Raw genomic sequence first — 12,531 nt, forward strand, 5'->3', positions numbered from 1 at the left:
AATGTAAATTTGTATTTAATTTAATTCTTAACATGCAAAAAGTTCCTCTAAATTTAAAACAGAAGCAAGTAAATGAGTCTTCTGAGACAGTTTCTTTAAAATATTTATAAATGTTTTTCATTCAGACCTGTTAAAAATAAAAGAAGGGATGGCTTGTTCAGCTGTTTAGAACTCAGAGTAGATAACAGAGGTTTATAGTAACAGGGAGTCTTTACAATTTTATCATATCATCTCATCTGCAGCAAAAAAATGAATTTTTTATCTTCAAATTAAAATTGATGTAATAATTTGCTACAGAAAAAAAAAGCCAAAACATTTTTGGCTTTTATTATTGAAGGTAGCCTATATTGACTGTTTTCAACAATTACAAGGAGGCACACATCTTAAAAGCTGTTGTTAAAGTCATTATGAAATTAACTGATCAGTAATTACAGAAAAAAAAATCTATGAACAATCAACTTCTATGAAAATTCATATAAAGCTATTTAAGGGATTTTTAAGGAAATTAAAAAAGATGGATTATGCTAATTTTCTGTCCCTGAAAAAGGAATACAGGAAGTCTGTTTTACAGCAGCTTCTTAAGTAGAAGGAGTCTCACAGCACTCATTAGAGAAGTACCATATTATTACTGTTAATTGATGGTATGTTCCTAATTTATCTAGTATCTCCTGCTTTAGCATGTCAGACAGAGATACATTTGGATCAGTGTAATCAAGATGACCTCACCCAATAATGATAGCCAGTAATGCTGATAAATATCCTTAAAGCCATTCCAGCTGATCTCAAAAGTTTGCTTTTTAGTTGTTTTGGTTTTATTAAGCTGTGTAACCACTGGCCAAGTCTTAAATACAAAGGAAAAAAAGCCATGTAAAAAAAACTCAAGGCAAAAATAAAAGAAACTCCAAAGCAACAAATAATAAAAACAAAAAATAAAAAAACATAAAGCTCTCACTATGTAAATTGCATGCTGATCACTAGTGGAGCTATAGCTGTAAAATATCTGCAAAGATGCAGAGTAACTTTCTTACCAAAAAGGTACTTTTTCTGTAGAAAAAGACTTCCTTTCTGCTGCTGATGATCTGATTTATTGCCTGGAACTTGTCAACAAATGTTAAAAATACCATGTACACAAAATAAACAAAGAGTAAGTGTACGACAGGAACTTTGTTTAAGATCTGGTGTGAGAAAATGCAAGAGTGTAAATGTTGCCACAAATAACCTCTCAGATTTAAACAGCCCTCTATTATAACAATCTGGTTTATCTAGAGTGAGGGGACAAAATGCAAGCTTCATCTCACCCCCCTGGAATACTACAAGTATTTTATGACTATTTGTAACGTGTTGTTTTTTTTCCTATGTCACAGACCCATCTATCACACAGCTCACTAAATTAATTGAAGGGGAACCTGAGTTCAAAATAGTCAGGGAAGGGGAGACAATAACTAAAGTGATTCATGGAGGTTGGTACGCTTTCAGCAACTCAATTTGCATTAGCATTCACTATTCCCCATCAGTCTATACTTTATCTAGGTGATTTATATTAGACAGCTGTTCTGTTTTTAACAAGACATTTGGGAAGTGCTGCAATTTTATTGCATCACATACTTTTTAGTTGTCATGCATTTAAAAAAATTGGCTTTTTTTCCCTAGTTGTGTTCCATAGCTTCAGTCAAGATTTAGTAATACTCTGCATGCTGACATATGTCTCAGTCAAGAATTACTTGCTCATTGCTGTCCTAAAATCAAACATACAGCATGTGATTCTGTGATTAAAAGGCAATTTTGTCAGAAAGAGAGGTAAACCTTGCCTTCTCTTTGCTAAGAGCATCCAGATGTTCACATCTAGGATGGTTTTAAAGAAAACACATGAACACCCTAAATTCTGAGTAGATTTAGTTCCTGATCTCTAAACTTTTTCTTTCATAAAATATTCTATGGTACTTCCTTCTGTGCTTCAGCACTTGAAAGTTCATCACTTGATTAATTCCTTGAATTTAAAAATCCTTGTAGAACCAATTATTAAAACATACACCAAAATCATTGATGGACGACCTGTGGAAGTGACAGAGAAAAAAGTAACAGAAGAAAGAATTATTCAAGGTAAATTAAGCTGAGATATTCATTCTTAGTAAAGTTCCCCTTTGCATACTAAAGTAACATAACTTCTGTCCTAGTGCCTAAACTGTGTTTCCTTGACAGATGAATTTTCCCTAATACTTCCCACTGTCTCTGTAAGGCTGGCCATGTCTCCTACACACATGTACATAAAATGGCAACAATATTTTAACAGCATGCCAAACTATGAAAATTTATCTTCTTTTTTTGTTTTTATTTTCATATTTTGTTAAGTGTCTAATTCTGCTAGCTTCTTGCTATCCTTTCCCAATGAGACTGCTTTTATTGCATTTTTGTACTCTGCTTTGCTTTAGAAGGAGATTTTTTAGTTTTTCTCTCTGAACTTCTGGATTATATACCCCCAGGAAGGTTTCATTTTATCAAACATAGATGCTTAATGTGTAGATGCCTATTTTTACATGTCATCCCAGGCTCTCTTGACAGCTGTTTCAGGAAAAGATCTCTATTTCTCTGTAAGGTGGGGACTTGATCTGACATTCACAAGTTAGACACTTGGATACTGCTAATGTAAGATAAAATCAATATTCATCTGCATCCCTGGATTTTTTCACACAAAAGCTCCCAAATTCCTCGGCCAATTTCAATTATATTTGACCAATTACAGAGCTATTTCTTTAAGCATCCTAGAAACAGATAAGTGGAGTGAGGCACATTTAAGCATAGTAGGTGATATATGGAGTTCTCTGTTGACACTTTTAATCACCTTGCTTAAATACCAGTTTGAAAGCTGCCATTAAAATACTGTCTGCTAGAGAGCTTGTAAAGAAAAGACACTGTTATAACAACATGTTGGCTTAGCTGTAAGTCCTAATATTCAGTGTATTTAGAAAATATTGAGATTCTAGCAAAGTGATTTGAGAAAGACAGAAATAAAAAATCATGTTTAAGTTATTATCATAAAACTTTTTACTACAATGAAAAAAACTGAATGAAAGGCATTAGTGGTTTATGAATAAACCTGGGACTATTTTCTGGCAAAAATTGTAGGGGAGGCAAATAAACGATAATTTTCTCAATTCTCAGACTCAAGTATTCACTAATATCCCACTTGAAATGGTAAATATAATGTAAAATGCCAGTATTTCAGACCTGTATCTCTTTTCAATCTTTAGAAACTGATAAGGAATATCAAATATTAAGTCTTCAAATGATTCATAGCAGTAATAGGAGCAAAAATGTGTATTTTTAACAGTCAATTCAGACTAATAATGGACTGCAGAAATACCTGATCTATGACCTAATATAACAGAGTTTAAAATTGTGTCTAACTCTAAGAATGTAGGCAGATAATTACTCAAATTATGACAAATTTGCCTAATTACTTTCATGACTAGTTCTAACTACAGTTTTTAATGCTCATTCAGTTTAATTTTGGAAATGATAAAAAATAAAGTTATCATATAAGCAGAATACAGCATGTTAACCATGGAATCACTATGGGAATTAGAAAAAACAGAAAAATAAAATTTAAAGGACAAACCTCTTATACCTGATAAAAGCCACTATCTTATAAATTTTTTTCCAGGTCCTGAAATAAAATACACCAGAATTACTGCAGGGGGTTCAGACAATGAAGAGAAGTTAAAGAAAATCCTTGAAGAAGGTTAGTATGCTTGTTTTATTTCATTTCTTTAACGTGTATATATATATACACACACATATATATAACTTAAGTAATTACTGAATGAATATTCCATGTTAAAAAAAATTATGTTCATACTGTAAAAGCTTAGAGATTAAACCTCAGAACCCTTCAAGTGTAAAATTCTGGTTTGAGTCCTTGATCTTCATATTTCAGTCAGCTCTGGAGCTGAAGCTTCCTGGGTCTATTATACAGCATGCTGTGTTTGTCATATAATATGGTGTTTCCAGTGTTTATGTGGAATTTGATAACATGATTTTTTAAATTCAGAACAATGCTATGACATGATTATATATGCTCTTGTGGGATTGCCAAATGTTTTCTGAAAATCAATTTTTTTGCCATAACCTGTATCCTATCAGAGGTTACCAAAGTGACCAAATTTATTGAAGGTGATGGTCATTTACTGGAAGATGAAGAAATCAAAAGACTTCTGCAGGGAGGTAATTCAGAGAATTACAACTAACATTTTTGCAACAGGTTATGATAACTGAAACTCCTCTCAGATATGTTGAACTTAACATTTTAAAGACTGATGAAGCAGAAGTGGAATTTTAATGGAAAAAATGCAACACTGTATTCTAGTGCCAGATATCTGTGAAATGGCGGTAAGAACCAAAGGTTGAGTAATCAATTTTTTAATGACATTGATCACAGAAAAAAATTATTTTGGTTTTTTCAGTCTTTAAAAGGTTACCTAATTAAAACCCAGGGGAGCAATGAAGATTTATTCCAATATTCTTTTGCAAATTTAAATCTGTGAAAAACACTGATGAAATGGAACATATTGCAACCGGCCAAATTCATCTTACTTATCAGTTCTTCAGAAATGAATGTTCATTGCCCTCAAGTTAATAATTAAAGGCATGTTTAACATCTTCTTTAAAAGCTTACAGGTGATGGATATCGAGACATTAACTTTAATTCTCTTCAAATACAGCATTCCAAGGAATGATTTTCTTTCCTTCTTGCTCTCTTAATTCTAACAGTTTTGGCAGTACATAACCAGTAGCTGTAGATAATAGTAAAAGAACTTCTGCTTGTGAAATTAATATCTATGAATTTGGAATGTCTTTGCTTAACGTAAATTAGAGAAACTATCTGCTTAATGTAGATTAGAGAAACTATCTATAATAGCAATGGGTAATAAGAAAAGAATTTAAGCGACATGGTTTTTGCAAATGTTAGTTTAAACCTGAGTCAGAAGTTAAAAAAAATGGTTAGATACTTCTCTTGACATCAGTTAAATTAGTCCATTTAATTTTATGCTCACTTTTCAGTAAGTTACAAAGCTGCATCCCAGTAAAGTAACTTACAGCCACATTTAGTTCACTGAACTAAATCTGTCTTTCAAAAGCACTATTGTGTGGATGTGATTTAAACTTCAGTCAAATAAAAAATTTCCTATTGGCTGAACAGCTGACTACCAAACTTAAATATGCTAGTTGATACCACAGCTAGTGTTAGAGAAAAGCCAAGATATGGCTATGACTCCTGTTGACTGTAACTCAGTTCTGTTTCAAACATCTGAGTCTTAGTTTTACAGACCTAAGCCAGAATTCACCTATAATATTGGACAGAAACAGAAACTTCCAGAGGGTTTTTCATTTTGTCCTAAGTATCCCAGCTATGTGAAAAGATTTGTTCTCTGGAGATGCTTATTTCTGGATGGACTGTTTAAAAGAAAAGCTGGAAATTAAAAACTTGCAGCAAGAAAATTCCTGTATATACTGCACTATTCATTTAAACCATCAACAAGAAGCAGGATCAAACTTCATCTGTAGAATTCTGGTCTGATACCAGAATCTAACAATTATAGCTTCAGATACAGAGGTATAAAATGTAATTAATGTAATCTGTAGAGATACATCTTAGAGCATATAGGTGTATGGAAAAAAGATTGTTTCTCTCTAGGAAATTTGAAGAAGACAATATCATCTCTTGAATTCTTGTTATTTTCCTTGCTATTATATGTTAGTTTGCATAAGCATCCTCCTTTACAGAATGGACCAAGTAGGCAGATTTATTGTTTTCTTTGATTTTTCTCTATATTTTCCATGATTTATCCAGTCAGTCACCCTTGGCTGCCATGATAATACCTTACTATACATTTAGCCAATAAAAGCAGATACACATGCTGCTTTAGGGTTGTTGGTGATAATGGTGGTAATACTTTATGGCCCTCTTGTCTACATAAAATTATTTTTTAATGAAAATTACCTAATCATTTAAATTTGAGTACTGACACAAACAAATGTATTATCACTGTCTAAATAAAAGAATTATTTCATATGGGCTTTAATTCTCCTCATAAAACATCCAGAACTGCTTAAATAATTAACAGTGTTTGCTGAAGCAGAACTTTAAACCAAGATTGCAATAAATGATCATCCCTAGAGATAACATGCCTAATGGCATGAATAGCATGGTAGCCTGCAACACCTATGCCCAAAAATGACATTGTTTCCACTGAGGGCTCCTTGCATATGGAAAAATGCTATGCCAGATTTAACTCATTTGTTTTTGATGCTTACCATAGCTGGAACTGAGTACACCAAGGTTACTAAAGTAATTGAGGGAGAGCCACAGATTATCGAGAGAGAAATCAAGAAAGTTCATCTGGAAGGTTAGTTTGTCAAAAATTCAGTATCACTAAGACCTGCTTTGTCCAAAGTGATCATTCCAGGTGAGGTTTTACAGTATCTATTCATAAAAATTATTAGGTCTGCACCCAGGATTTTAGCAAGAAGAGTTTTATAATTGTTTTGGAAAAGAATTCTTTCACTGATGCTAAGAAAAATGTTGAGGTTTATCTTGTGGCTAAAAGTAACTAAAAGATTTGGCAAGTATAGTAGACAAGAGGAAATGCCTAACCACAAAGCTTAGGTAAAACATTTGAAGGAACATGAACCATAAAGAATTTACTTTTCTTTAAGCAGCACATACAGAAGAAGACCACGTGAGTTGCTTTTAACTTGAGTTATTTCTTGTCAGTGTAAATGTAATCTGTTGCTGCCAGGGTTTTTCAGTGTTCTGAAGGAGTGGGTGGGGTAAAGGGAATATAACCTCTGGGGCTGAGCAAATATCTCACAGGGTCTTGGAATTTCCATTCTTCTGTCCTCTTGCTAAATGAGGGAAGCTCTTGATTTGAAAAACCAGAATGGACTAAGGGTCCAAAATGAGCCAATTGGAATTTACTCTGCCTTTATAACAGCAATTTGTTCTCCAAGTTTAATAACCATTGTTTAATGACCTTCATTCAAAGTTAAGAAGAAATTTGATTAGGTTTTCTTTTGTATTTATGTCTTTTTCTAATTGTAATAATGCAGAATAGGTTATTCTGTAAGACTTTGAACTAAATACATAGGACGAAATATTGTAGCTTTTAGAGAAAGAAATTAAATAAATGTATTTCGGCCTTTTAAATTTTGAAGCCTGTGCCAAGTAATGAAGGTTTATGCATAGTGTTTGTACAGCTTCAGTGCTGAGTAGTACAAGGCATGCTGGCGAGTCTCCTATTGCCTGAAAATGACAGATGGGTGTGATCTTCAAACACAAAGATTATCTGAAAGCACAATTGTACAGACAGCACCTAAGTATAGAAAGCATACTTCGGATGGACCATATTCTGTCCTTGTCAAGGCAGTGCAGAGCTTGCAATTTTCTGCCATGGTGGTGCAAATACCCAATGTTTAGTCTCAGCTGAAGTGAGGTCCAGCCTGCATCTCAGGGCTAAGCATTTATATAACCTGTACATCAGGATGAAAACAGAACTGGCTGCAGCTAGTTAAGTGAATAAAAAAGTACTTCATGGTTGTAAGGGAGGAAAAATAACATTTCTGTGACAGTAACAGAATAACTATTTCTCATGCTTGTGACGTGTTCTTCCTCCCAGGCTGCAGCTAGTTAAGTGGATATAAAAGTACTTCATGGTTGTAAAGGAGGAAAAATTACTGCAATAATGTTTCTGTGACAGCAACAGAATAACTATTTCTCATGCTTGTGACGTGTTCTTCCTCCCAGTGAGGAGACATCTGGTCAAGAAAAGTCTCAAGATTTAATGAGAAAAAGGAAAACAAGTCCATAGTTTCACTGAATAAGTAACTGAACCCTAAGTGTGGAATTGTACTGTGGACTCACAATGCAGTTACAAATCAAGCCCCAAACACAGCTGGAAATGTGGCCAATATCTTGTCATGGTTCCAAGCATTAAGCTTTTGAATAATTCCTGAAGTAATATCAGTGCAACAGACCTGGACATCTGCTGCCAAAAACTGAGACTGAGTCCTGCGCCTTAACCTGAGCTTGTACTTCACTGACACAGTGTCACATGGTGTTTGATGAGTGAAGAGCATAGGCAAAATGCCCTGACACCTGCTTACATCATGTAACCATCTGTAGAAGATCAGTGTGGATAATGGATTAATTCATATGTTAAAAATGCAAAAATACTTTTAAAATGTTCCCAAGATTTAATGAATGACTGATGTGAGAGACATGTGGGAATTGTATTATAAGCATTCATATTTCAGGTGATCAAGCCAACATGGTTCTGAACAAAATTCTTAATTTACTGAAAAATTTAAAGAACAAACTTCAAAAGTCAGCAATGAGTTTCCAATACTTCTAATGAGTTTTAATTCAAAGGCTCCAGCAAATAACTTCTGAATGCAATATTTCTGTTTTCTAGATGCACCTGTACGGAAAGCACAACCAACCAGGAGGGCACAAGGTAAAAAAAAAGCCATACATTTAAACATTATAACACATATCAAATATTATCTCAGTTATCTTAAGAGTCAGGATGGGGGAAAAAAAAGAGGCTCTTAAAAATACAGATTTCAAAATGAAAAGCTGTATTTCTGTTAAAAAAAAACCCTAAAAAAATCTGGAGTTCATAATTATTTTTAATGATATCTGAAAACAATCTAGATTGTGTGTTTTACTGAAAGAGTGTTTCAGATGAGATTAAAGCCATCAAAGTGAAGTCTGACTTTGGAGTCCTAGCAATAGGAAAATGGCACTCTGAGATTCTCCACCACAAGATTTATAACTCTTAGAATCTATGTTATTTTGATTGATGAAGAAGCTGAAAGATCAGTTTAATTTCACAGCTGCCAGCTCAAGAGAGAAATATTCAGCTCCAGGCTTCATCTTTCCTTTTCACATGTCTGTTTCACAAGTAAATACAGTATATAGTCTTACTATGTTATATATAATTACAAAAAATAATTATTTTTCTATATTTTGCAGGAGGAGGAGCAAGAAGGAGGACAAGACTAGATCATTCCTAAAAGCTTTCCAAGACAGAATTCACAGAATTACAAATTAGCAATGTGGTCTTTGAGAGGAACTGTTTGGGTTGGTTTTTTTTTTTTTAAATGAGAACATTAGAAAATGATGATGACATAATGTAAACTGAACCATGAATCCACAAAAAGATGTGAAGCTGCAGATACACACTGCCAGCACAGTGTTCACTAGGACTAGTCCATTGGAGGTGCTCTTACTGCTCTTGATAGTAAGGACTATCAAGGGTGGGATCCTGGAAGCCCAAAAACTTCTGCTAGAACCAGGATTCCTTCTTCTGCTGGTTAGTAAGTGTTTGCAGGATTGGATAAAAAATGAGCAGGGAACAATACAGAGTGTATTTTTTTATTATTATTATTTCCACTAAATAAGAAATATAAGTGAAATTAGATAATTTCTAGAAAAAAGAAAATTAATCACCTCAGGTGACTTTTATAGTAATCTAAGGAAATATGAGATGTTAACACAGCACTTTTGGTTCAGTAATATTGTATGCTTTTATAAGTCAAAATTCATCATGTGTTTAAATTCGTAATACCAGTAATGTTACCTTTTCTAATCAAACAAATATGCCTTATATTAAATGTATAATGGGTTATTTTGTCCTACATTGCATATCCAAATACCTTCTAGTAACTTGGCTAACGGAAGCTCTTCAAAAAAGAAATAACACAAACATTAGGAGCTTCTTGCAATGTATTAGAGATCATGTTGACTTCTTGATTTATAAGAAATCACATTCCCATTAAAGGAATCTTATAACAATACATATACTGAGATTCTTGAGTGTTTTCCCATTTTTCCCTAAATATGTCTTTTGATTATTAAAGTGGATTATAAAAGCAATAAATAAAATGCATGCAAACAGTTAACTCAGCATGGGAAAAAGGTCTTAAAAATGAGGCCAGGTCTGAAAGCTTTTGTATCAAAACATGCTTTGCTAATGTCTGGTACTAATGTGGAGTTTTCTGTAAATTATGTCAATTTTATCACTCTAATTTTGTACTCATAGAAGTTGTCTGCCTTTATCAACAAAAGGTGAAAGACAATTATTCATGGAGTAGAAAAAACTTGTTCAAAGTTCCTTAATTTTGCACACCAAAATATCAGAGGCATTGTCTAACATGCTTTTCTACTTCTGTTTTGAAACAAATACTCAATAAAGAATTTGGCTGAACTGTGCTTGCTTTCATTTGTAAATATTTTTTAATAGCAAAGCAAATTCTAAATACTTTTAAAATTTTTAATTTAACTTTTAATTGTAAAATATGCTTTCACAGAAGCAAACTTATGCTTCCCCTTCTCACTTAGGACATGCTAATGGACTTAAACTAATTCTCCTTAAACAATTAAAAACCTTCCCTAATTCCACAATGACATTCCCTAAACACTGCTCCTTGAACAGCACAGCTCTCTGAGAATGGCATTGATAAATTGTGCAGCCTCACTCGGCCATCAGACTTGTCACTAAGGTAACCTCAGTATCTGCTATCATAGTGCTTTAATGGAAGGACAGCTTTTAACCCTGGCTAGGGCTGGATAGCTTTTAGGTCAACATCAGAGCTCTTAGGACTATCTAAAAAGTGAAGCTGTCACCTTTTCCTGGGACATTTGATTGTAATTAAATCATTGGGTTTAAATTTCTTCCTTCAGTGCTGTGTTATCATGAGCTATCAGTCAAGTAAGATTTTAATTGTCCGGGGTAGAATGTGTCTGTGTTCTCTCCTCAAAAAAGATTAGGAGATAAGGAAGAAAATGGAATGGTAATGACAGATAAAGAATGGACAGAAAATGGGAAGAAAGTAAAAGGTAGTAAATAATTGATTTAAGACCTATCCTGTGGTAGGACAATTTTACCTTTTCAATTAGGAATAAATTTGTGAATTTGTGACATACCATAACTTTGGTATGTTTTCTGCTTTGATAATATTTTAAGGTATCTGGTATTCACTAAAATATATTTTATACTTCACCTGACAATATAATCTATTAATAATAAGCAATATATAATATAAAAGTAATATATCATACAATACAAGTTAAATCCAACAGTATATAAAGGGCACTCCTCCATGAAAACTTGTTTCCCTCCTACATCATCCCTCTCACTCCTTTTGGGACCACAGTAGATGCATGCTCACCTACAGTGAACAGTGACATTTCTTTTGGTGGAGTGCTTTTTTCTATCTATCTGAACAGGATAGATAGAAAATGTAGAAAGAAAAACAACATGATTTTTTATTTGCTTTTCATATGCTTAGCAATTTCTGTGTCAACATAGACAGTTTTCACCAAAGAGAACATTTGGAGAACTTACAGCTTCTCCTGCCCTCCTATTTAGTTCCCCTTTCTTCAGAGCAATTTAAATTAATGTAAGGTGATTAAACAGGGGGTTAGCATACTAAGGTTAAAATTCTCTTTAGAAATAGAACACTCACTTTACTTTGTGTTTCCTTATAGTCTCTCAGGTATTTATAAACAGGAATGTCCAGTTCAATTGGTGATGGAATTCTCAAAGCATTTCTTCTGCTTCCTTTGATGTCCTGTGTGAAAACTAATTCAGAAGAGTTTTGAACTGTCAGTGTTCCCGAATCTTTCCATTTTGCCAGCAGAAAGTGCACATAAATAATCAACAAGATCACAAAATATGAAAGATGATCTAAGTAAAATAAAATAAATAGTTTGATTTCTTTATAAAGACAATGGTGTGAAATCTGAAAAAAAAAAGTGACAGGAAGGAATTTTTTTTTCCATTTCCATTTTGACAACTGAAAATGTGCTAAGCAACTGATCCTCTCCAATGTAAACATGGTGTGCCCTTTCATGTCATTCGTCTCTAAGAAGACCTGGAATAGCAAAACTAAATTCAAAAATTCCACTTGTGTCCACAAAGTAGTCTGATAAAATAGTGGGTGGAGGCAGCAGTCCTTAGAGATCAGTTGTATTGTATTTAATTCTTTTACTGTCTAAAGCTCAGAACCATTCCCAGATGGAAGGTCTGAGTAGAATACCAAAGCCTAAGCACAACTCAGATGGAAGAAGAACTGATTCCTTTAAGTACTGAGCTTCAGAATTCTCAGTGATAGCCTAAGATGTGTAATTGGATCATGTGGGATTTTCTAAGATTTATACTGGCACAGGGCTTCATGTTCCATTATTAAAGGAAGATTTGCCTCCCCTTCTCTTCTGCGTAAACCCCATGTGTGAAGATTTCAAAGGTTCACCTTCTCTTTGTGTCCCCTTCCTCCAAATGTATTGTTTTTATAGCACCTCAAGAAAACATAAGCCTCTCAATATTGCCAAGGGTTGTTTTCCAGTACCAGCACTAATCTTTTTTAATATATGGAAAAAAAATAGCTTCAGTATATATTGTTTAAACCAAGACTAATTGAAACATTCAGTGATAGACATAAAAGATGAAAATTAGCTACAGAGTCTATATG

The 12,531-nt window shown here is 33.6% G+C and overlaps 1 protein-coding gene across 8 annotated transcripts in view; it reads left to right on the forward strand.

Moving 5' to 3' along the window:
• Positions 1–10,270, forward strand: part of POSTN (periostin) — a 31,528-nt gene extending 21,258 nt beyond the window's left edge. For 2 of the 8 annotated variants that reach the window (XM_039696638.1, XM_039696640.1), the window contains 7 exons: positions 1,365–1,460; positions 2,011–2,100; positions 3,662–3,739; positions 4,141–4,221; positions 6,318–6,404; positions 8,469–8,510; positions 9,032–10,270. In XM_039696638.1, coding sequence (XP_039552572.1) covers positions 1,365–1,460; positions 2,011–2,100; positions 3,662–3,739; positions 4,141–4,221; positions 6,318–6,404; positions 8,469–8,510; positions 9,032–9,072 — 515 coding nt within the window. In that variant the 3' untranslated portion in view covers positions 9,073–10,270. Of the gene's footprint in view, positions 1–1,364; positions 1,461–2,010; positions 2,101–3,661; positions 3,740–4,140; positions 4,222–6,317; positions 7,601–8,468; positions 8,511–9,031 lie in introns of those variants that run through there. The other 6 variants (XM_039696634.1, XM_039696635.1, XM_039696632.1 and 3 more) reach the window with 5 other exon arrangements.
• Positions 10,271–12,531: the final 2,261 nt, after the last annotated feature.

Source organism: Passer montanus, unplaced genomic scaffold, assembly GCF_014805655.1.
Source record: "Passer montanus isolate IOZ18808 unplaced genomic scaffold, ASM1480565v1 scaffold99, whole genome shotgun sequence".
NCBI lineage: Eukaryota > Metazoa > Chordata > Aves > Passeriformes > Passeridae > Passer > Passer montanus.